General features: G+C 38.0%; 2 protein-coding genes across 2 annotated transcripts in view; one reads left to right on the top strand and one right to left on the bottom strand.

Annotated features, from left to right (window-relative positions):
* itgb1a (integrin, beta 1a) overlaps positions 1–11,679 on the top strand; it is a 43,110-nt gene extending 31,431 nt beyond the window's left edge. The window contains exons 9-16 of the mRNA XM_084398783.1: positions 255–344; positions 782–922; positions 1,011–1,213; positions 2,535–2,773; positions 3,575–3,797; positions 5,359–5,591; positions 6,422–6,588; positions 10,462–11,679. Coding sequence (XP_084254909.1) covers positions 255–344; positions 782–922; positions 1,011–1,213; positions 2,535–2,773; positions 3,575–3,797; positions 5,359–5,591; positions 6,422–6,588; positions 10,462–10,527 — 1,362 coding nt within the window. The 3' untranslated portion in view covers positions 10,528–11,679. The remainder of the gene's footprint in view (positions 1–254; positions 345–781; positions 923–1,010; positions 1,214–2,534; positions 2,774–3,574; positions 3,798–5,358; positions 5,592–6,421; positions 6,589–10,461) is intronic.
* A 1,877-nt stretch (positions 11,680–13,556) lies between these two features.
* LOC311284165 (F-box/LRR-repeat protein 7) overlaps positions 13,557–24,395 on the bottom strand; it is a 45,062-nt gene continuing 34,223 nt past the window's right edge. Inside the window, exons 3-4 of the mRNA XM_084399045.1 lie at positions 18,063–18,659; positions 13,557–15,848 (exon numbers count right to left, since the gene is read on the bottom strand). Coding sequence (XP_084255171.1) covers positions 15,112–15,848; positions 18,063–18,659 — 1,334 coding nt within the window. The 3' untranslated portion in view covers positions 13,557–15,111. The remainder of the gene's footprint in view (positions 15,849–18,062; positions 18,660–24,395) is intronic.

The raw sequence follows: 24,395 nt of genomic DNA on the forward strand, positions 1-24,395 counted from the left end.
GTTACAAATGGATGAATTGTATAATGAAATGCCTTCTCAAATATTTCACTCCCGAGAGCCTGAAACTCTCCTGAATCCAACTTCTCTGTATTTGGAAAGCCACAACCCCAAGATAGTTTCCCGGCTTGGAATGATCCAGACGGCAAAGTCATAATTTAGAGTTCCTGTCTGCCGTTTAAAAGCCCTGCTGTAAAGCAAACACCCTGTGTCCCTGTGCTTCAGATTCATGAATGTTTTTCTCTGTTTTTCCACAGGAACTTAAAAACCTGATTCCAAAGTCTGCAGTGGGAACGCTTTCAGCAAACTCCAGCAATGTTATCAATCTTATTATTGATGCATACAATGTGAGTAGATAAAGTTTCTTTATACAGTAGTGGCCAAAAGTCATGTCCGGAGGGGATATTAGTTTTTAATGACCCTACAAGTTTGAATAAACCATTGAAATATAAGGGAAACGTTCTTGAGGCAAGAACAAAACACTAAACTTAGTTAATTGGACACAAGTCAAACTAAAGCTACAGGTTTATGTGTGCATAGAAAAACACAAAGCTCTCAGGAAAAAGCAAACATTGATTACAACATAATCAGTTATTAATATTTCATTAATTCTCTCGTTTATCATTTCTTTGTAGGATAGCCTGACCAAAGATTATGCAATATGCTTTCAAAGTCTTTAACTCATCTTTAATAACAATTGAATGAAGGGTGAAGATGTGAATTCTCTCACTTTTGGCCACTACTGTTAATATCTCCAGTATATAACTGATTTATGTTTTCTCAGTCTCTTTCCTCAGAGGTGATCCTGGAGAACAGCAAGCTTCCCGAGGGAGTGACGATCACCTATCAGTCACACTGTAAGAATGGACTCGTGAATGAGGGAGAGAACGGGCGGAAGTGCTCCAACATCTCCATCGGAGACGAGGTGAGTTCAAACCAGCGTGATGTAATGTGCGTCAGAAACCTGTAGCCTGTTGTTCCTGAGTCTTTTCCTGTTTCCAATGAATCCTCAGGTGTCGTTCAACATCAATATCACAGCTCAAGGCTGTCCCAAACAAGGCAAACCGGAAACCATTAAGATCAAGCCCTTGGGCTTCACTGAGGAGGTCGAGATCGAGCTCAACTTTATTTGCGAGTGTGATTGTCACAAGCACGGCATCAAGAATAGTGAAATGTGCCATAACGGCAACGGGACGTTTGAGTGCGGAGCCTGCAGGTGAGACCGTCCTCAGATAACTGTCCTGGATTTGCTTAGGCTTATAAAAATGCATGAGTTTGGTTAATTGCTAAATTACATGTCATTTTTGTCCTGGAAGGTTAAAAACAAACTGCAAATGCTGTGCTTATACATATATATATATATATGACACTGATGGCACATGCTGATTGGCTCTGCTCATCCTGCAGCCAATGAGATCGCTTGCTCAACATTTGAATAGTCTGGTTGAGTGTTTGCTGTAAGCTCTATCAGAGTTCCTCTAAACCCCTCCACCTCCCCAGCTCCACCTGCCGAGATCTGATACAGGATTCATGTGTGTCTATTCATGCAGCAGCCGCAGATCTTACACATTTTAGCCTATTTTAGGGGAAAAAAAATCTTATTTTACCCCAAAATGCTCATTTTCCGCCAGCATTTTTGAAAAACAAAAGTTTCATGGCCCCCAGAATATTTTGTTGCATGAATATTTGAACATGCAATATATCCTGCTTTTAAACAAAACAACAAAAAAGCATTCCTTTTTATCAACACTTGTATATGGGTAAGTTTCATAAAAAAATCAATAAAAAAAAAGTAAAATTTTGAGCAAAAAGCTGAGAAAATCATGTTTTTGTCAAAGATCTCGTCCGGATCGGATTAAGAACGATGATTAAAACACAGATGGAGTGGATCGAGTCCATCAACACCTCAAAGCTTCTCAGTCCTGTAGCCCGTCCTGGTCGACATTTCATTCTGTAACGTTAGGCAGATTTGATTTATATGCCGTTTAATGTCGATGATTGTGTTATTTTGCATATGCATCTGCTTACATATGTGCTTGTTTCTGCTACTTCTTCACCTGTGTTTTGATCAGGAGATTCTGTATTTCAGAAGATGCCTTATAGCGCCCCCTACTGTATAACAGTGAAAACACAGAAAGCTGTACATTTCCATCAATCGCGGGGAAAATCTCATTCACATTATCATAATGGTCCAGATCATTTTATTAGTTAGTATCATTGTAATTCTCATTATTTACATAATACCTTGATTTACTGCATTATTGTAAAAATATAATACAGTGATTTATTTAAATCAGCATACATTAAATACAATACAAAGTCAAAGAAAATAATGTCACAATGCAAAACAAATATAAATGTTTGCTTCATTGAGAATACTGTTGATTTTAGGGTTAAACATGTCTGAATCTTTGATGTAAAACATCTTTTTTTGTTCCTGTTTGGATATTAATTGCATCAGTCAGAAGGTCTATCTACAGGAGTGTGTGTGAGCCGTTGTTCTCAGCATCTTCTCAGTCCTCATCGTGTCCTTTCAGGTGCAATAAGGGCCGTGTGGGCAGGCAGTGCGAGTGCCGGAAGGACGAGGTGTCCACCGAGGACCTGGACAAGAACTGCCGCAGGGACAACGGCACGGACATCTGCAGCAACAACGGCGAGTGTGTGTGTGGGACCTGCGAGTGCAAGAAGAGGGAAAATCCCGAAGAACGTTACAGCGGAAAATTCTGCGAGTGTGACAACTTCAACTGCGACCGCTCCAATAATAAGCTCTGTGGAGGTACTGAAACAGGAAGCTTTTTCTTTTTTTGGACCACCAATGTATCACTCAGCAGACTATTAATAGAGGAAAGGCGTTGTAAAAGGGTAGAAAGCAGCACTGCAAAAAATGCTTTTCTTACTTAGTATTTTTGTCTTGTTTCCAGTCCAAATATCTAAAAATTCTTAAATCAAGATGCATTTACTAGATGAGTAAAATGCCATGAGATATTAAGTCTTGATTTCTAGGGAAATAAATCAAAATTAAGAGAGCTAAATTATCTGCCAATGGGGTAAGAAAAATAATCTTGTTTCTGTTTGAATTAACAGATTAGCAGATCATTTTGCTTGTTTTAAGCACTTAATTTTGATTTATTTCCTTAGAAAACAAGACATAAAATCTCATGGCATTTTACTCATCTAGTAAACGCATCTTGATTTAAGAATTTTTAGATATTTGGACTCGAAACAAGACAATAATACAAGTAAGAAAAGCATTTTTTGCAGAGCAGATACATTTAATTCAATTCAATTCACATTTATTTGTACAGCGCTCAAAGCAACTTTACAGAAAATGCATGAGTCCACATTACAGTTTACTGTGATCTGTTATCAGAAGTGACTGTCTAGTATTTCAGAAATGTACATATACAAAATCACAGTTAGCAAAAAAGGTTTTAATTTAAACAATGTAATAATTTAATGCAGAAACAATGAGCTCATTGAAGTAATGAATACATGTTTGTTAACAAATGATTATGACATTCAGAAAGATGTGTCATTGGTGATGTGGATTGCGAGATAAAGGCCGTTTCTCCTGTAGGACACGGGCACTGTGAGTGTAGGGTGTGCATCTGTGACGCTAACTACACCGGCAGCGCGTGCGACTGCTCTCTGGACACCTCCACATGCTTAGCCTCCAACAAGCAGATCTGCAACGGCAGGGGGACGTGCGAGTGCGGGACCTGCAGGTGCACCGACCCCAAGTTCCAGGGCCCCACCTGTGAGATCTGCCCCACCTGCCCCGGCGTCTGCACCGAGCACAAGTCAGTCAAACACACCACCAGTGTGGGACATGTCGAGCTACATGGACAATTTAAAAGCTGAAATGTAGCACAACATATGTGACCCTGGACCACAAAACCAGTCACATGGGTCATTTTTTTTTAATTGAGATTTATATATCATCAGAAAGCTGAATACATAAGCTTTCCATTGATGTATGGTTTGTTGGGATATGACAATATTTGGCCGAGATACAGCTATTGAAAATCTGAGGGTGCAAAAAATCGAAACATTGAGAAAATCTCCTTTAAAATTCTCCATTTATGGTCACGATTGTGCTGCATTCACTCACAGAAATACATGTTTTATATATTTACGGTAGGAAATTTTCCTAATATCCTCATGGAACATGATCTTTACTTAATATCCTACTGATTTTTGGCATAAAAGAAAAATCGATAATTTTGACCCATACAATGTATTGTCGGCTATTGCCACAGATATCCCCGTGCGACTCGAGACTGGTGACGTGATCCAGGGTCACATATGCTAATCACCAAACTAATATCAAAAGGTTTCTAAACAGAATATATGCTTAGTATATGGTATAAGCAGCACAGCTTAACAAAATATATTTTTCACAATCAAAATGTATTTGACTGAATGCAAAATATATGTTGGACGATATAAATATTTTTGCATTAAACACTGACACATTAGGTCACATGGCATCTGCAGTACGTCCACATTTTATTCATACCACACACACATTAATACTTTTTTAACAGTCGCGATGTAAATTCAAATTCAAATGTAGCGATTGTTTGTTTACGCGATTGTTTCCGGAAGGCAGTCACTAGTTCCGCCTTCTCGATGACATCACGCACATCGTTAAAGACGGCTCGTGATGATTGGTCGGGACGCAGCGTGTAGTCTGACATGTTTCTTGTCCATGACACGACAAGAATTTAGGAATCAATCACATAATTGACTCAGCGACTATCGTAACACACAAACGTATTGTGTAGTCTGAACCCGGCATAAGCAAACAGTAAAGAATGATTGTTGGTTGAACTTAAAAAAAGTAAGTATTCTGGTTGCCTTAATATTTTGACTTTATTAAACCTAAAAAAATTTAGATAATGTAAATCAACCGAAACTCAAAATATTATGTTATATGAACAACATTAGTTGATTTGACAAAATAATTTTTTATTTTATTTTTTTTCAGTGTGTATATTAGTCATATATATGGCCATTTTTAAAATGGTTTTAAAGATATTTTCAGATATATACAAACTTTTTTAAAAAAATTTGAAAGAAGTCTCTTCTGCTCACCAAGCCTGCATTTATTTGATCAAAAGTACAGTAAAAACAATAATACTGTGAAATGTAATTTATTCCTTTGATGGCAAAGCTGAAATTTCATCTGCCATGAAAAACTGACTTTATGTCAGAGTTAGTACATTGCTTGTCAATATCAGCCCTATTTCTTTGTGAGATTGTAAGCAAAGCGATGTTAGATATAATAAATATCGTTGCCTTCTCCTTTGGTGTCCGTATGGTGTTTCCATCTCTCACACGACTCTTGTCCTGTCGCAGGGAGTGTGTGCAGTGCCGGGCGTTCGGCACCGGAGAGAAGAAGGACACGTGTGAGCGAGACTGCAGCTACTTTAACCTCATCATAGTGAAGGACCGAGACAAACTCCCTCAGCCGGTGCAGGCCTTCCCTCTCATGCACTGTAAAGAGAGAGACGCCAACGACTGCTGGTTCTACTACACCTACGCCGTCAACAACAACACCGAGAAAGAGGTGCACGTGGTGGAGACTCTCGGTGAGCGCTCACTCTTTACAAGGCGTCACTCAATCCCAGTCTGAATCTGAATCTGCTTTGTTTTGCTTTTATTTAAACATTTACTTACAGAATACAAAAGAGCCAGCCAGGGGTTCAGGGACGGACAAATATTACATCACATTTTAATAGAGAGAAAGAAAGAGAAGAAAAAGAAAGAATAATAAAAAAGAAAGAAAGTAGAATAATATTAATTAAACAAATAAATATTGATTAAACAGATAAATCAATAAACATAAAAAACATAAAATAATCATATTAAATAAAGATTATACAAAAACATCAAACAGTGAGCATACATTCAAGGTTTTAGTAACCTTTTCTGCTACAGGAGGTACACAAGGATTTAACATCTTCTTGAAAGTGAGAAAAAGTGGGGGTCACTTTAATAGTTTTACATTTGTGGATAAAGTATTTTGCACGCAAATTAATTAAGTTGGAAAGAAAATAAACATTTTTATATTGCTTCTCAAAAATGAAAAACTCAAACAAAAAATCCTTGAAATAAAGCTCAAAGTCTTTATATATATATATATAGTTTACAATGATCTGGCAAATGTCTTGCCAAAGTTTTCTTGTACGATCACAATGCCAGAAAAGAGTCTCTGGTTGTGAATCACAGAGAGTACATTTCACATCTATACTTAATTAAAATTTCGACACAATGAAAGTTTTAACAGGATAATAACAGATGAATAAGCTTAAAATAAATCTCTTTGACCTTATTTACCAATAGATACACAATCACTAAGAAAAAGAAAACGCATATCTCTATTCTTGTTGAACGTGTGTGTGTGTGTTTTGTGTGTCAGAGTGTCCGGCGGGTCCTGACATCATCCCGATCGTGGCGGGTGTGGTGGCAGGGATCGTTCTGATTGGTCTAGCTCTGCTTCTGATCTGGAAACTGCTCATGATCATTCACGACCGCCGCGAGTTCGCCAAGTTTGAGAAGGAGAAGATGAACGCCAAGTGGGACACGGTATGTAAAAAAACTTTTAACTTTTAACTTTATTAAAACTGGACCAAGATGGACCAAGATTTTTAATCCGCCCAAAATTCCCAGATTGTTTCATCAGGAGTGTGGTTTTCCTGTTTAAGAGCACGGTTTTTAGGAAAGCTGTGCTGACTTTAAGGCCTGGTCCTGGAACTGAAAGGAAAGGCTTTTGGATTTTCAAGGCCTCATGTTTCTGGGTGTGTCGTGGCCAGTTGAGGTCAGTGTGTGAGACTCGCTGCTGCCCTCTGCTGGCTCACTGCACACCATCACCCCGGCGCGCTTCAGTGAATACAGAGTTTAAACAAACAAAAAAAGTTTATTTTGAAAAACCTGTACTTGCAGATAATATAATATTAATGAAATAAAATACGACTTAAGTGCACTTAAATAGAGTACACAGTAACACTTTATTATACAGTGTCCTTGTTACATAAGTTACATGTACTTATCATAGTAATAACAGTTAATTATGCATAATTACATGCAACTAACCCTCAACCAAATCCTAATCCTACCCTAACTCTATAGTAAGTGTAGTTGCTTAATATTACTCAGTACTTAAATATATAAATACACTTTTACAATGATACCTTAAAAATAAAGTGTAACTGAATACACTTTCATGGCTGTGATTCATTGTTACAGTGTAATTATACATTTAAATGCTGAGTAATATTAATTAACTACATGCATTTACAATAGGGTTAGGATTAGGTTTGGTCATTAATAATCATGCATACTGATTATTAAGTACTATTGAGACTACTTGTAACAAGGACACTGTAAAATAAAGTGTTACCGTCATATTAAATACATTTTAAGTACATTTTAAATGATAATGCTTTAATAATCTTTTGTCGTGTTTTAAAGAAGGACATTTATTTTATCATTTTAAATGAAGTGTTTTTTTCCCCTGATATTACTTAGTTCATATATTTTAAATGTACTCAATTACAAATTCATTACTTTGATTACAAATATATTTAACTTCCATAGAAATGACTTTAAAGTATATTTTAGTTTACCATAAATGCTTGTCAGTATATTCGGCAGTATATTTGAACTGTATTTCAAAGACAACAGAAGTAATTATGAAATTACATATAAAGATGTACTTAAGTGGGTCAAAAAAACAATTGCATAATTGCATTTAATATCATTCTAAACTATAATACAAATATTGATTATTGCGTAATATAAATATTGCGTAATTTTCATTTAATTGCAATTACGTTCAATTACGTGTCCGAAAACATTACATTCAGTTCACACTTAAAGGTGCATTGCGCAAGAGTCTGAGTTTTCGCAGAACTACGCCCCCTCTGGCGGCAAGCGAAACTGCAACCAGAGGTGTGCACGCTCACGGACCACACGCACACGCACGCTTGCACGAGCACGAGCTGGTCATAACCCAAGGAGCATCAGCCGCACAAATCTTTTGTTTACAATCATAATGTCTTCAGAGGTAATAAAGTTTTAAATCTGCAAGTAATTTAAAATATGTGAAAGGAAAGGCAATTGAGTAAATAACACACTTATGTGTGAGGGAAAAAATGGGGGTAGTAGAAAACTTCGTTTTTTATTCCCATCTATCTCCATGTTGAACTGTGTTATGTGTTTACTGTATCCACTTATGACTATTATTATGGAAACACGTTCATGAACAATATAAGTTATAACTTTGTAAAAGCTCAAAATTGTAATCATGATACCATACCATACACAGTCGGTCAACAAAGTACACCCAAATGTCTCAAGGTAATAAACAATCAAGTGGCACTATGACGTTACCATAAAAGCCAAACAGGCTAATCCGCCGAAGATTTGCGGGGGTTTAGCCTGTTTTATTGATCAGCTAAGTAGCATATTCCAATAGCAATACATCGTAATTAAGCAGTAATTTGCTCAAAATTTGTGTCTAAGTATCTAACTTATATATCAGCATTTTATATCACAATCATTCTGAACCTGATCACTGACAATGGTAAGTTAGTAAAACCTATTCCGATTGTACATTTATCTAGCTTACGCTAAAGCATTACACATTTTATGGATCGTCATTTATTGTCATTATTGGCCGTATCAGACATTAGAGAATGGGATATATCTTACCTTTTTATCAAGAAAAAAGCCAACTGAGGATCCCGTTTGAGCCCTAGAGCAGACCGGAGATCTCTCCATTTGTTGAAAGCCTTCCCTATGTTTAGATCGTCTTACCCCGACGCCTGTCTGACTCCAATTTGGACCTTTTGGTTGCACTAGACAAAAGTTCTCTTTTTTATCTTACGTGGAGTTTGCGTTGGTGTTTGAAATGAACTACAAGCCGGTCTAGAATCCATTTTCTACGGAGAATGGCGGCATCGGCGCATACACAAACCTGCCGTGAACGCGCATGACGTCACGCCCAGTCTCAGATTCCGACCCGAATCCCTCTTATTTATTTTACTGTACAGGATTATAGAGGCAATCGCAGTGATCAGAGAAGGGCTCATTCAGCCCATCAGGCAATTGTTTAAGCATGTATGGGTTAGAAAACGGGTATTTTTAACATGAAAAGTTGTGCAATGCACCTTTAAGTATATTCTTTAGTAGTATAATATTTCTGTAATAACCACTCTTTTTAAAAGTTTGCTGAAGTGTATTCTTAGACAAGCACAGTTCAAAATCTGCTGAGACACAGGAAATGAGGTATGATGTATTTAAGGCTGTGATACGGTACTTACGGGTGCATACAATCCAATTAGGTTTTTTTTTTTTTTTTACTTTAATTTAATTTAGGTTATAGTTTTAGGAGCAAATAATTGGATGCAAAACCGTTTCATGTTTTATGCTGTTACCATCTCTTTATTGCATCTTTATTCATACTTCATTCTGTTGCTGACGTCATCATTCAGTATGCATGCTTTCCTCCTTTTCCTTTCATGCTCGTGAAACTGTCCATCTCCCTGTGATCATCATCTTTTGTCCATCATTTCAGCTCTTCTGTTGCTTCATCTGTCCTTGATCTGTTATCTGTCCCTTTCCACTCTCAGACAGAGAATCCAATTTACAAGAGCCCTATTAATAAATTCAGGAACCCAAACTATGGACGTAAAGCTGTGGCTCTATAAGTTTGTATATCTCAATCCTCTTTCTGCATGTGTGTGTGTGTTTGTGTGTGAGACCTGATCATCATTTATCCATAATTTCCAACCATTTTTGTATGTTATTTATATGTAGTTCAGTCATGAAACTCTAGAGGGCGCAGGCTGATCGGTCCTAAGCAATCGCATCATTAGCTCACGGCTCAAGCTGATTGGCTCTGCTGATCCTGCAGCCAATGAGATCGCTTGCTCATCATTTGAATAGTCTGGTTGAGTGTTTGCTGTAAGCTCTATCAGAGTTCCTCTGAACCCTCCACCTCCCCAGCTCCACCTGCCGAGATCTGATCCAGGATTCATGTGTGTGTGTTAATTACAGGCTCACAGCAGCGAGTCTGACGATCTATTAGCAGTAGCAAGTCAACTCTTGCAGAGCAAGTCCACCAAGACCAAATACATTAACATTGCCATGTTCAATAACATGCTAAAACTATTGTGAGAGTTGTCATAATTTTCCAATCTTGATACAAAAGGTTTAAGCATTGGGCAAAAATCACTAATCGACTACAGCATGAGGATTGTACGGTGTTGTGCAACATTTAATCAGAGTTTGACTTAATATTTAGCTTTTTCTTCACTGGATATCAATGTGTTCATCAGAAAATGCTGTAAATAAATGTTAAATAGCTGCATGTGTCGTTTTATCTGCACTTTCTATAGAACTGTACTGTATTTTTCTTTCTTATTTTTAAAGATATTATTTGTATTCCTTTCACAGGGAGAGAACCCCATCTACAAGAGCGCTGTCACAACCGTGATCAACCCCAAATATGAAGGAAAATAATGACATTGGTTTCACGTGCAAGAATGTTTTGGAAGGGACGAGTGTGCAGAATTCCTCAGTTTTCCTTTAAATGGTTTGTTTTTTCTCATTGTAATGTCATTCTTTTAGACCAGTATTGTAGCTCTGTTTAAGGAAGAACTGGCTGCCTCTCGTCCCTTGCAAACGTGTACAGGTTGTATAGTCTTTTTATTTACACCAGTATCTCTTCTTTTTACCCCTGTGTACATTCACACATCCTCTCTTTTCGAACACAACAGAGCATAAAGTGTTTAAGGGTTTCACTTTAAATTGTAGTGTAAAGGAAACCTTTTCCCAAAAGATTGCAAAAACTCCTCACATGCCATTTTAAAACATAATATGATTTTTTTGTTTATATCTGCATTCAAACTGCTTCATCGCTGATGCTGTCAGTCATATGTTGGCATAAGAAAACTATGTGATCAGTGTATATGTGATTTTATTTAGGGGGGAGTTGATAAAAGTGTGGTTTAATATGCCGATAATCTATGCATATTCATTTACTGTCAGACACATCATGCATTTCATGCCTTTGTTTTTAGAAAGTGAAAACAGTTATTTCCCATGTATTCTTGCTCTTAGAAACTCATTATGGCACGTGTTCTGTCGTCAGCTGCAAATGTCTGTGTATGTCATGTGTTATGAAGGATTATATGTTGAACTATTATGTGTCTCTTGACGAGTATCTGTGTATTCAGGTGAAATCCTGTAGGTTGTAGTCAATCGGTGTAGAAAGCCAAATGTCCTTAAACGCTCATTAGAAATGAGCATAATTATTGGTACCTACAAATGAAATTTTAAATGTTTTCGGATAGTATATTTAAAATAAAAAATGGAAGTTGTAATTCACACATTTGATAAAGCTCTTTGCTACAAAAAATAATAATAATAAAAAAGTGTATAGTTTTTTCTTCTAAAGTTCATATCATATGCTCAAAGGTACAACACCCCTGTATTTTTACTTATTTTATTTGGACATTATAAGCAGACTTAGTCATTTAAATCAAGCTGAAGGATGATAACCAGTTAGTTACTGCCGCAACACCCAATGTAGCTTGTTTTTTAAGTGCCTTTTTTCTGTTTTTCTCAATATTGCAATTTTGAATTTATTTATTAAAACAAAATCTAAATGATTGTGATCTTGTCTTTCTTTCAAAGTGGTAAATGCATTTTTAGCATTATTTAGGGTCACTGATATGCGCTTATAACAATACTATCAAGAATCATAATCTTGATGTCTTAATAAACCCTTATATTTATGAAAAATGCATAGGTGTTAATTAAAACATCACTTCACTGCTATTATGTTTATTATTATTATTATTATGTTAGTTTATTCTCAAATACAGTATCACTTCAGAATATAATACTGCCACTATACTATTTTTGCATTGTGCAAACTGTGCTTAGTATGTAATTTGTAAAATGATGATCTACAAGATGCAATAAAACTACTCTGTAAATCAAATTACTCTCCACATGATCTCAACTTTGTCTCCCGTGTGATGATCGTCATTGCATCATGCGTCAGGTCAGACTCAGAGGTCACTCTTCCACCGGAACTAGACTCGCGTACGGCCGTAACGGAAGCCAGTTAAAAATGTTATATGGATATTTTTTAGCTTGTTTCGATTCAGAAGGCCTTTATTAACCCCCTGTGTCCATATGGATTACTTTAATGATGGATAGATGAGCTGTTTTGTGCTTCACAGAAATTGTACTATTCACTCCCATTAGCTTGAAAGAGGAAGATAATTTTATATAGCCTAACTCCGATTGTGTTCGGCTGAAAGAAGAAAGTCATATCACCTAGGATGGCTCGAGGGTGAGTAAATTATGGTATGATTTTCATTCTTGGCTGAAAAAGGTATGACCCAAAAGAGAATCACTCAACTAACGTTAACTCTTTAAGTGCAGAAACAGATGTTAACCAACAGAGGGCAGCAGCGGATTACAAATACAGTTTCTTACAAAAGCGATTGTCAATTAAATATCTAAATAAAGTGCGTAGGCTATTGTTAAGGGAAAAATACATTTAGCTGACAGACACATATAGGGCCTATATGTGTATTTATTTGTTGATAATCAAGTGCATTCGTTGAGAGAAAGAAAAATAAAGAGTCCTTTCTCCCAGAAACAACACGAGACAGTGGACAGTGTTAAATCATCGACTCAGAGAGTTGTGGACTTATTGTTCCACAGATTCATTCATTATACACGAGTCTAGACTATGGCCACTGACAGCTAACGTCCACAACACACTGACAAGGATACGTTTGTTCTATTCATTTACAGATGATGGTTTATCATTTACAGATTACCCTGGAAACAACACACCATCGCATTTATCTGCTTTACAATACAGACAGCCTCTTACGAATCATATTGATCTTCAGTAAACAAGCACTTGCGTACGGAATATGTGTTGTAGGCCTACTACATGTTATGTCAGCATTCAGCAAGTTACATACTGGTTGTTTGTTCTTCTTTCTTACTTATCCAAGCAAATGAAAATGAAGTTATTGCAGTTCAGCTCACGCCTCAAATGACTCAGCTGCAACAACAACCACATATTTACCATCCATCTCACTGAGTAATTCATTTCATCTGAGCTATTTCATGCTCCATTGTTTGTATAGTCATGATTCATGCACTAACAATTGAAATAAGTTATGATTATGGTCATCATGAGGGTAATGCACGTGACTCAGCTGTTGATGGTTCTAACTAAGGAATCCGATTTGTTGAGGAGGGAAACAATCCAAGAGTTTGAATCTCCTAAAGGTGCATCTCAATCAAATATAGGTCATATCTCAAAAGAAGTGATATATGGATGTCCTCACCTTCCTGGCTAGACGTGGTTATCTTCCCATATAGATAATCTTACTATCCACTGTACTAAACCAACCAAAGGAGATTTTACAGGTCTGTCTGTACACTTGTCACTGTGCTGTCCATTCCCAATTGTTCACAGATACAACAAATTACAGAAAACGTTTCATTTTAAATAAGTAGCCCTTTATTGAGTGTTTTTAGCAGCTTTCAAATCTTTAAAACCTTTACAAATCTCTTTTAATCCTTGACTAACGCTATCTGGGATAGAAAATAAAAGACTTAAAGACTTTTAGATCTTGAGACATTGTTCTGCAATTAATGCCCTTTAAAGTGCAAATGCCCGTATTTTCCCTAGTTTTATTGAACCAAGATGGTCTCTTGAAGTCCGATATCGATTTTCTGAAGGAGTCTGGGACAATTTTATATTACAGGGACAGTTCACCTTTCTTTCTTCTGTGGAAGCAGCCTATGGAAGCTTGTTTCTGCCACAGAATAAAACATTTTAAAAGATAATTGCGACTTTTTATCTCACAATTGTGAGTTTATATCTCGCAATTCTGACTTTATAACAAGCAATTGCGACTGTGTATCATGCAATTCTGACTTTATATCATGCAATTGTGACTTTCTAACACGCAATTGCGACTTTATATCATGCAATTCTGACTTTATAACTCACAACTGCGACTTTATACTGTATCCTGCAATTCTGAGTCAGAATTGTAAGATGTAAACTCGTAATTGTGAGAGAAAAAAAGTCAGAATTGTTAAATAAAAAGTCGCAATTACCTTTATTGTTTATTCTGTGGTGGAAACAAGCTTCCATAGCAACCAATATATAATTTAAAGTTGTAATGTTTTGAATTGAACCATGTAATGTACAGACTCTAGACATAGACAACCAGCTAAAGAGCTTTTGTAGAAATCAAAACATAAATCAACCCAAACAAACATCATTCATGAAAACACCAGCTTACCGTTGTACAGTGACAATAATGCATCTCTTTCATGTGATAAATATTATGATAGGCTATATATCATGTAGTTCTTTAATTGGCAAGAACATGGTACAGCTCTGTAAGAAGCAACAGGACTCCCCAGATGTGTCTCAAAACCTCAAAAAGGAACTGCCTTTGAATGTCAAAATTGTGAGTGTTGTCAGTCTAATCTAATCTTCACGACAGTGTTACTGATGTTGTTGCCTATGAAGGCCATTTCAAATCAGTTTCAAGGTTGCGCTTAAGATGTTATTTATGTAGACCAGGCGTGCCTAATCCTGTTCCTGGAGATCTACTAGTTCAGATCCAACCCTGATCCAACAATAAGTGCTCCTAATTAGCTGGTTCAGTCATGTTTGATCTGAACTTTGCAGGACGGTAGATCTCCAGGAACAGGATTGGGCACCCCTGATGTAGACCGTTAATGTCAAAACTACTTTTGGAGGGCCTCCATCCTGCAAGTTTCGTTCCGACCTGCTGCAACACGCTTGCCCAGAAGTTCCAAGTAATCCTGGAGTACTTTATTAGCTGCTTGAGGTGTGTTTAATTTAATTTAACTTCAACCTCAATTAAGCAGCCAAGGTCTCTGCAGGACGGTGGCCCTCCAAGAGCAGGATTAAGCACTTCTGCACAAGGTTTTGAGACACATCCACCATGCTGCATCTTTTCAGGCAGTCGTAGGAAAGCAGAAAGTATAAACATCTGTTTTTCAGAGGTCGACACCCCTGTCCCCTCAGTAGAAAGCAGGTATGGTGTGCTCGATCACACAGCGTCTGCAGTGCTGTCGGACGAGTCGAAGCGCCTCAGGTGGCACATCACACTCTTGTACGTTTAGTAGCTGTAGCTCGGGGCATCCCGCCGCTAGCGCCATTAGCCCTCTCCCCGTCAAACTCTCACAGCCCCTCAGACTGAGCCTTCGAAGGCCTTCGCAGCCACGTGCTAATGCTTCTAGCCCAGCGTCCGACACCAGCGGGCAGCGACCCACATCGATAGAGCGCAATCGGGGGCAGTTGCGAGCTAAATGGCTCAAACCCTGGTCCGTTAGCCCCTCGCATCCCCGTGCATTCAGGTAGCGTAGCCGCGGACAGTAGCGTGCTACATAACGCAATCCAACGTCTGTTATGCGCATACAATGTGCTACGCTCAGATAGCGTAGGCGTCCCTCGAGACGAGCGACCTCACGCAAGCCGAAGTCTCCCACCAGATGGCAGTCGCTGAGGCTAAGCTCGCGTAAAGAAGAGCAGCGCAGTGCTAAGTGTCTCAGGGACTCGTCTGTTAGGCGGCTGCAGCGACGCAGGTAAAGGTGTGTGAGATGCGGACAATGAAATGCGATGGTCCTTAAGCCTTCATCCTCCAGTGAGACACAGTCCGTCATGTCCAGGTGTCTCAGGCCGATCTGCTGTCCGTGAAGAGGAGTGAGCTGGAGACACGTCTCCTCGGTCAGGCTGATGCACGTCACTTTAGGGCAGCCTGAGGGGAAGGCAGGGAATGTTATCGTTATTATGGTTTATGAATAGAAAAGGAAAGTTCATTATGACAAACCTTAAATATCTGGTTGTTAAGACTGGCATTTCGACTGGCGTTAGCATCACGTCACCTCAGCTAATCCGCCTCTTTACCCATTCGTTAGATCAAAAAGATGAATTTTTTTAGAGAATAGAATTTCCACGTCATGTCAACTTTAAAGTCAAATACTTAAATTGGTGATAAGGTGTTAAAGGTTTTAAGTAGTTATTTGCATTTGCTAGAGATTTCTTGGCAGCTGCTAAGGTTTCGTTACTTATTATAGTAAATGAATACAAATTATAGCAATGGCTTGTGATATAAGCTATGTTTTGTCCCTATAACTATTCTGACCTTTTAAGACGGGGGACATTAGTCTTATTATAACTTCCTGTCTAATATATCAATAAAAAACAGGCCATTTCTTGTTATTAACGATGTCCTCCTTAAATGTATGTATGAGCATCAGTTTCAGTTGTTTTGATCCTATTGAAGAGCAAGAGCATTGAGCAACAGGAAAATAGTCAACGTGAAATTACTTAAAATCTACATCAGGTTTTCAGATCGAGGTGAATGAATGAAATAGCGTGAGAATAAAGGCCAATAATAAAAATCCAGGGAAATAAAATCCAGAAACCTCATATGGAACCATAACCAGGTAGTATCTGTTTTTGCTCCTATTGCAGGTATATACCTGCTTTTAAAAGTAAATGTAACCAGAAGAAATTTGGGATACTTTTTTGCAACAAAGGGCGCATTGCTTGTGGATAGCAGAAGGCATGCGGTGCCCTCTGCATGATGAATAACTGTACAGTGTGGGACTCGTACAATGAACTCAGCAGACGGACTCTTACACTTTGGTTGAGGTTAGCAGTCCATCTTTCAAACCGAGCAGACCTCACCTTCCCCCAGAGAAAGACTGAAAGACTGGCAGTGATTCCTAGATCCCATAATGTTTTTCCCAGCCTTCCCAGAAAAACTTCACCACTATGAATTACTCCCTGAATAAATCCACAACCAAACATGCTATTCTGATGCATAATGTCGGCTAACCCATCACAAAAGCTCTTAAAAATAATCAAGACTTGATATGTTTAACTTGTTGACCAGGTCTCACGCGTAATGGATGTGCCACACAAATTACTGTTTGCAGCTCACCTGCGGCGCTTAACGTTACATTTACCTCAAGAAAGCTATTCAATGTCCATAAACTCATTAGTAAGCTAGAAAAAAGAAGAAAAAAAACTCTAGAGAAGAGCATTTGCATACATTTTCATTATATTTTTAGGGATGCACCGATAACTGATCATTTTTAATATTTGAAGGCTGATAAACGATATATTGGCCGATAAATCTAAATCCAGATTTGTATATAATTTTTGAGAGCCTGATTACAAAAACAAAAGTCTCACCATTAAAAGCCACACCCCAAACACACAATAATAATGATGTTCTCAATATAATTTAATGTAGCTTATATGACAGACTTGTGCTGCACATGTTGCACTTTACCGTATTTTCCTTTTTGAAGTGATTTCAATCATTTTTCCAGCAATTCAAAAGCATTATGGTGAACAGTGCACATCTGAAGTGTAATCCATTATTTATCAGCTTTAATATATTGGCCAAATGTTCTTATCGGCCGATAATGATAACATTAAAGATGAACATATATCGGCCGATACCGATATGGTGGCCGATATATTGTGAATCCCTAATATTTTTACTTAACCTGTTAGTGATGTTTTTATTATTTAATGCATATTTGAATAAATCTGTCAAGAAAACAGCTTATTACAGTTTATTGTCACCAACAATCTATTCACCAACAAACTATTTCACTAAACTAAACAATTCTGTTATTAAAAAGTTGATATAAATACTGCCTTCTGTGCAATTTAAATGTTTGTACACACACACACACACACACACACATATATATATATATATATCAACACTTTTTACAAAGTAATGAGAAATTGAAATACTGAAGGTGGGGGTTTAATTGTTTGATCATAAAAAATTGTCACTGGTTCTAAAATCGCCTTCATTCTCTTTTAAAAAGTAATTTCTCATTTTCTCTTTTAAATTGGAGTAAACATTTCTTTTATCGCATGTTCTTGACAGATTTCATGAGATTCACCCAATGGCATCAACAATTGCATGTTTTGCCAATTTTACCTGATACGTCTAAATGCTCCAGATTGGGACACTTGGACACCACATCAAACACCGCATCATTGGACACATTATAGCAGCCTGCGACCTCCAAACACCTCAGTTCGGGACAGCACCGGGCCATCACACGCAGCCCGCGGTCCGACAGCCTCCGACAGCCACTGGCCACCACCGTCTCCAGCGTCAGACACACGCTGGGAGTGTCCTGACACAGCCGATGGGTGAGCACCTTCAGGGCCCGGTCCGCGTTCAGCAACTCTCCGGTCAGACGGATGCAACTCCAGAGCCGAGGGTCCCAGGACAGGTTATACCAGCGACGACACACCCGAGCGCAGCGGCACAGGTGAGGAGTGGACAGGTAAGACAAGACGTGGAGTAACACAGGATCGGGAAGGATGTCGATGAGGGCGGTGTGAGGGGCTTTCGAAGGCCGTGAGCGAGTCCCCGGAGGCGGGTGAACCATGGCCACGGTTTCCCCCGGGACGGTGGAGGACGTTTCATGGCCGTTTGGGACTGTTTGAGGGGAGACACGGGAAGGGTTTGGGTTCAGAATGAGGGCCGGACTGGGAGTGCTAAGCGTCCTCATGCTAAGGTCTGAATCTGAAACGGAAGAGAGAGACAGAGATTTACCCAAAGGAAAGAAAAAACAACTAACACTTTAGGTTCATTAGTTAACTACCTTAGTTAATGTGAACTAAGAATGAACAATACTTCTACAGCATTTATTAATCTTAGTTAATATAAATTTCTACATTTACTAATACAATATTAAAATCAAAGGTTGTATTTGTTAACATTAGTTAATGCACTGTGAACTAACATGAACAAACAATGAACAGTTGTATTTTTTATTAACTAACATTAACAAAAATGTATAAATACTGTAACAAATGTATTGCTCATGTTACTTAATGCAATAACTAATGTTAACTAATGAACCTTATTGTAAAGTGTTACCAAAACAACATTATGTCCCTTAATCTCAATTATTTCAACTAGACATCAATGAGATTAAATGAAGACTCCAGACAACGTTAAGCAAAGCAGCTTCACTGTAATAAACAGGAAAATAACAGAATCAATGATGCAAAGCGTCAAATATGAGACAAATTCAAATATCATTCAGATCAATTCAATGTTGATTCAGTTCAAGTTCATCAATTATGAACTGAGTTCAATTCAGCCATAAGCAGGTCTACAGAAGACAACAGTCTCGTTATTCAGTGTGAGTCGGTTCAAAGTTGATTCAGTTCAGTTCAATAACAGTGAATTTAACATAAGAGTCAATTATGAAACACATTTGATTCAGCATGTCTAAAGAAAACAGTAGTGTCATTATTCAGTTGAAGTTTTGTTCTCATTCAATAGAGTCAGAGCAGTCAAATCGATGATATTACTGAATATTAAGCGTCTTTTAAACGCCAACTAAAGCAAGCAGGAGGCGGCGGTGGCAAGACACCCAAACTCCATCAGGCCACAGAAACGAAGGAGAAACCAGGCTCAGTTGAACATGTGATTTACTGTAATAGGAAAAGCAAACCTGATTCCCATTTGGAGAGAATCTGATATCACATTAATCATCAAGAAGCACAAAAGACCTTAAATGTGGAAGCCATCAGCTGTTTTAAGAAACACATTTAGCACAAATGGTGTTAACTCAACCGACGCTCTCGGGCTCTTTGTTCTCAGAGCTGCAGAGATGTGTTTCTGATATATTGTTATTGGACGCTGATAAAAGTGTCAAGTTTATCTCAAATGCACTTGAAGTGCTTGCCATGGTTGAGACCCCATTAATGGTGAAGCTTTCATTCTTTGCAGATGCTTCACTGATTTAGATAAAGAAGTATGGGTGGTAAGGTAGATCGTTTCATTGCTAGATCTCATCAAAACAGTGGCTTGCCACTATAAGACTCCTTTCCTCTATTTTTGTTCTCTATTTGACACATGCTGGCTCGTAACTGGCTAACATGTTTAGCTCAGAACTTTTACAGTTTTTACCAACACCAAGGTTTGATTCCTAAGAAACGAATAGAGTGAATGTGCTGCAATTGCTTTGTATGAAATAGTCTGCCAGATTTAATATATCCCACAATGCAACCTTCCCTTTCCAAAGCTATATCAACCACAACTTCTTAACTTGGATTGACAAGAATTCAGGTTGTTTTAGTCCAAATGAATTTACAAAATGATAGTTTTTACTTTCAAATTGATCAAAATTATCATTGTTTAGCAAATTTTCACAAACAAAATCCAATCATTTCTATAGGGCTTCACATGATTGAGAATTAAAGTTAGTGGCGAAAGATTTGCCCACGCAGACTTCGCAAGTTGTTTTGTTCCACATGGTTTTGAAGAAAGCAATTATATGTATAGAAATCAGTTTTTAAACCTAAAAAATCATAACGTAACAGTAAAAGTCGCCACTGACTTTAATTCCAATTTTTCTCTACAGGTCAGTGTGGTGATGAACGGTTTTACTGTCTAGATTTCCGTTTAGGAAACTGGTTCATAAGCCAGTCATAAGCTGAAAGATAATGAGGAGAAATATTAAGGGGAAAAACAGTTTATAATAAGCTCTTGTCTTCCCTTCCTCTCTATTTCATGTCCTTGTCAAGCCTCCTCCACAAAAATGAGCGCAAAGGATGAGGGAACGAGAGCAAAACATTTCCAAAGTCTGTTGGATTCATGGATTCCCATCCCTAAGCTCTCGATTAATAGCTCTTTGCTAAGCTTCAAAATGGTCCTGCTGAGGAAGTGAGGGTTTATGTGCAATGATGCTTTTCGTACAGGAAATTTTCTTTAGTAAGGAACTTGGGCGGCTCAGATGCCTCTGACATGATGGATAAGCTGAGGCAGAATTTTCCTCTGCTAGACACTTTTTGCATGCAGGATTGCATTTAAAAACGCTTCATTAACAGTCTTCGGTGTATATTTTTCATTCCAGATGAAGCAAGGCAAGAATAATTTAATATACACTATGTGGCCACAGGTATGTGGACAACCCCTCCTAATTTACAGGTTTGGCTATTTCAGCTACGCCGATTACCAACAGGTGCATAAAATCAAGCAGAGAGCCACACAGTCTCCGTCCTTACACAAACATTTACCAAAATCAGTGACTATCAGTGCAGGAAGCCATCAGCAAAATGGTTTACTTTACAAAATAGCAGCAACAGAAATATGATGAAAGAAACTAGTGTTCAAATATACCTCAAAGCAGCAGTTATTGGGGTCTTATTTAAGGCCTTTAAGCACATTCGTATAAAAGTATTATGTTTAAATTAGCAAGCCTGTAACCAATTAGATCATAGACGGAATAGACAATTTACAGTCAATACAGCCAATTTACTAAGGAAATATAGTAGTTTTAAAGATTTTTAACGGTTATCAAGGTTGAGCCAAAAGCCTAGGACTAGTTTGTGAAAGTTGGTTTTTGGAATAATCTCCACTGTTTAAGGAACGGATCGATTGATTGGTCCTAGAGTTCTACCATGTGCTATGAATGTCTCGCCAATGTGTGAAAAATCAAGTGATATACAATCCGTTACGCACGTGAAAAATGCGAAGGCGGGGGCGCCTCCAGTGACAGATTATTTATTTTATTTTACATTTCTCACAGGCCTCTATGGCCGTGAGTCAAACAGGCCCAGCGAGTTTCGTTCCGATCGGCCTTCGTTAACCCTGTCTGACGACCGCTCGAACTTCATTAGACAACGGCGGCCGTGTTTTTCGAGATACATGAATGTCCTCGTAGATAATCATGGCACCTTGGACCAAGACACTGCATACCAGTTTTCAAGTCAATCGGACTGACTGTTGCGTATAATTATTTTTTTCATTTTATAGCGCCACCAAGTGGCCAGTCACCGCGTCCTTTTCACCCGACCACAGACCGAGCCCATCCATAGGTATACCAAGTTTGGTGAAATTATCTCATTCCATTCAAGAGGAATAGCTGTTTTTGTAAAAGTGTGCACGGCCATTTTGGCATCCCGCAATTGAAATTTCGATAACATTCAGACCTCAGAGAATCTTTCTGCACTGGTTTGGTTCTGATCGGGTGAAAAACCTAGGACTGGTTCGCAAAAATAGTTTTTCTTTCGAAAAATCCACAATTCCTGAAAATGTGTGAGCCATTGCATACTTTTGACCGCTGTAGCGCCACCATCAGGCCGATCGGGGCGAGCCTTGGTGACGTTGTAGACGGTGTGAGTACTAGCATCTCTCAAAGTCTCAAGTCTCTACGACTTACGGTTCGGTCCGAATCACTTTTGGGGGAGAATGCTGATCCTTGGAAATTCTAACAGTTACAGTAGGGACAACTAATAACCATTTTTTTTCCCTTACATCAATGAAAACATATGAGTGTACTACACACACACACGAGTTGATAATACATTACGGGTCAATACATGACACTCATTTTATTTTGTCCAGATTTATTCACTTATTTTAAAAAAATGTCAAAAATGGCCATTTCGTGTACAGTAATGGCTTTGGTTCAGCCAATCATATGCATCTGCTATAATAAAATGTTACTTTAGTGCATGGGCTGGTCTTCAGATCAATTACAGTATGACTATAATTCACTTGATATGCTTTTGCTCCAGACAGTGAGACACTGGACGTCCACATGTCTGTCATACCGTAATCATTCACTGCATGAATGGGACAGACAGACTCTCTTCTTCATGTGAGAATGAATGACCCACAAAGCCCTCTGCTGTGTAGATTTGTGCGTTACTGTTTTTTACGTGTGTGTGTGTGTGTGTGTGTGTGTGTGTGTGTGTGTGTGTGTGTGTGTGTGTGTGTGTGTGTGTGTGTGCAAGTTCAGTAAGTCAAGGAGATGTGTATTCCAGGCTTGACCTGAGATCAGTTTGACTCATGGTCAGGTCATGATGACATACACAGACACACACACACTGCCTCTCAAGGGAGCAAAATGTCTTTGCATAACAGTAGACAGCATGAAACCCCATCCAGACCGCTCACAGACACACACACACACACACACACTCCACACCGTTACGGGAATGATCCAAGACAAATAAAAACAAACTGGGTTTATGTGACAGAATAAATCCATTATGCCTCAGGTTAATGTGTTCTTCTCTGCCAGTCCAACAAGGTAACGAAGGCCAGCAACCATTGTTTTCTGAACACAATCATCATGCTATAACTTATTCTCTATACGCGCAGCAAAGTTATTTTTGTTGCTAAAATTAATTTCAAAAGTCTGTGTCATTACTGTGTAATTCAAGTAACTAAAAACAACATGTTCCATATTTCTATATTCCAGGTCATACAATATTGGAGTGAAGAACAACGAATTTAAGAACTTATTTACAAAAAAGAAATGGTGGCAGTTGGACGTCATATATTATTATTACTTTTAATTGAACGATTTGTCATGTAAAAACAACAACATTATGCATTAGAGCAGTAGTATCAGGTGCATAAAAGCAAAATACAAAAATAAAATAAGCTAAGATTACAAGTGTAACGAGTTAGCTCAAAGGGAAATATTAATATAACTCATAACTTGTCATGATTAATTATGAATATTTGGGTCAGTTAATTGGATTAACTTGATGTAGCTAAATTAATATTACAATCAATTATCACATTCTAGGGCTTTTCTTGTAAATCATGTTCTTCTATTATATTTAATAGCTTTACAGCATTTTTTCTTTTTCCTCACTTTCAGGGTATTTTTATTAGAAATAAACTCATTGTGAAATACACAATTGTATCAAACATCACTGATTCCCACTGACCATAGAAGAAGACAGTAAACAGTAATATGCACTACAGCGCCCCCTGTGGCAATACTGAGACTGCAGCACACTCTGAACCTTAAAGTCCTGCTGTAGTCAATAATTGTATCCCTTAAAACTCATCTTTGATCACCAAAATGACATATTTAATAACATGTTTTTTCCTTGAAATAAAAACGTCATTCCTTAAAATAGCTTGAATGTAACTCATAACCGATTCATTAAACCTATAATCTCAGTGATACTAAAAAACACTGATTCAAAATAATGCCTTAAAATATCTTGAATGTAACTCGACACCCTCGCCTCATTTAGTATGTACGGTTCTATGAATATGCAAATGAGCCCCGCCTCCACTCACTCACTCAGCTCAGAGATCCACTGGTTGACGATCACACGTTGATCTGATTGGTTACAAGGTAGTTTGTTTTCAAAGCGTGTTTTTGAGACTGTCTTTGGTTCACTGCAGTTTTAAGGAGGAAATACTCAGCAATGGTGTCGACTTATGAACTTACACATGCTTTGTCTTAAAGCATATTAAAAACACCACATACACACA

The sequence above is a fragment of the Rutilus rutilus genome (genome assembly GCF_951802725.1).
Source record: "Rutilus rutilus genome assembly, chromosome: 24".
NCBI lineage: Eukaryota > Metazoa > Chordata > Actinopteri > Cypriniformes > Leuciscidae > Rutilus > Rutilus rutilus.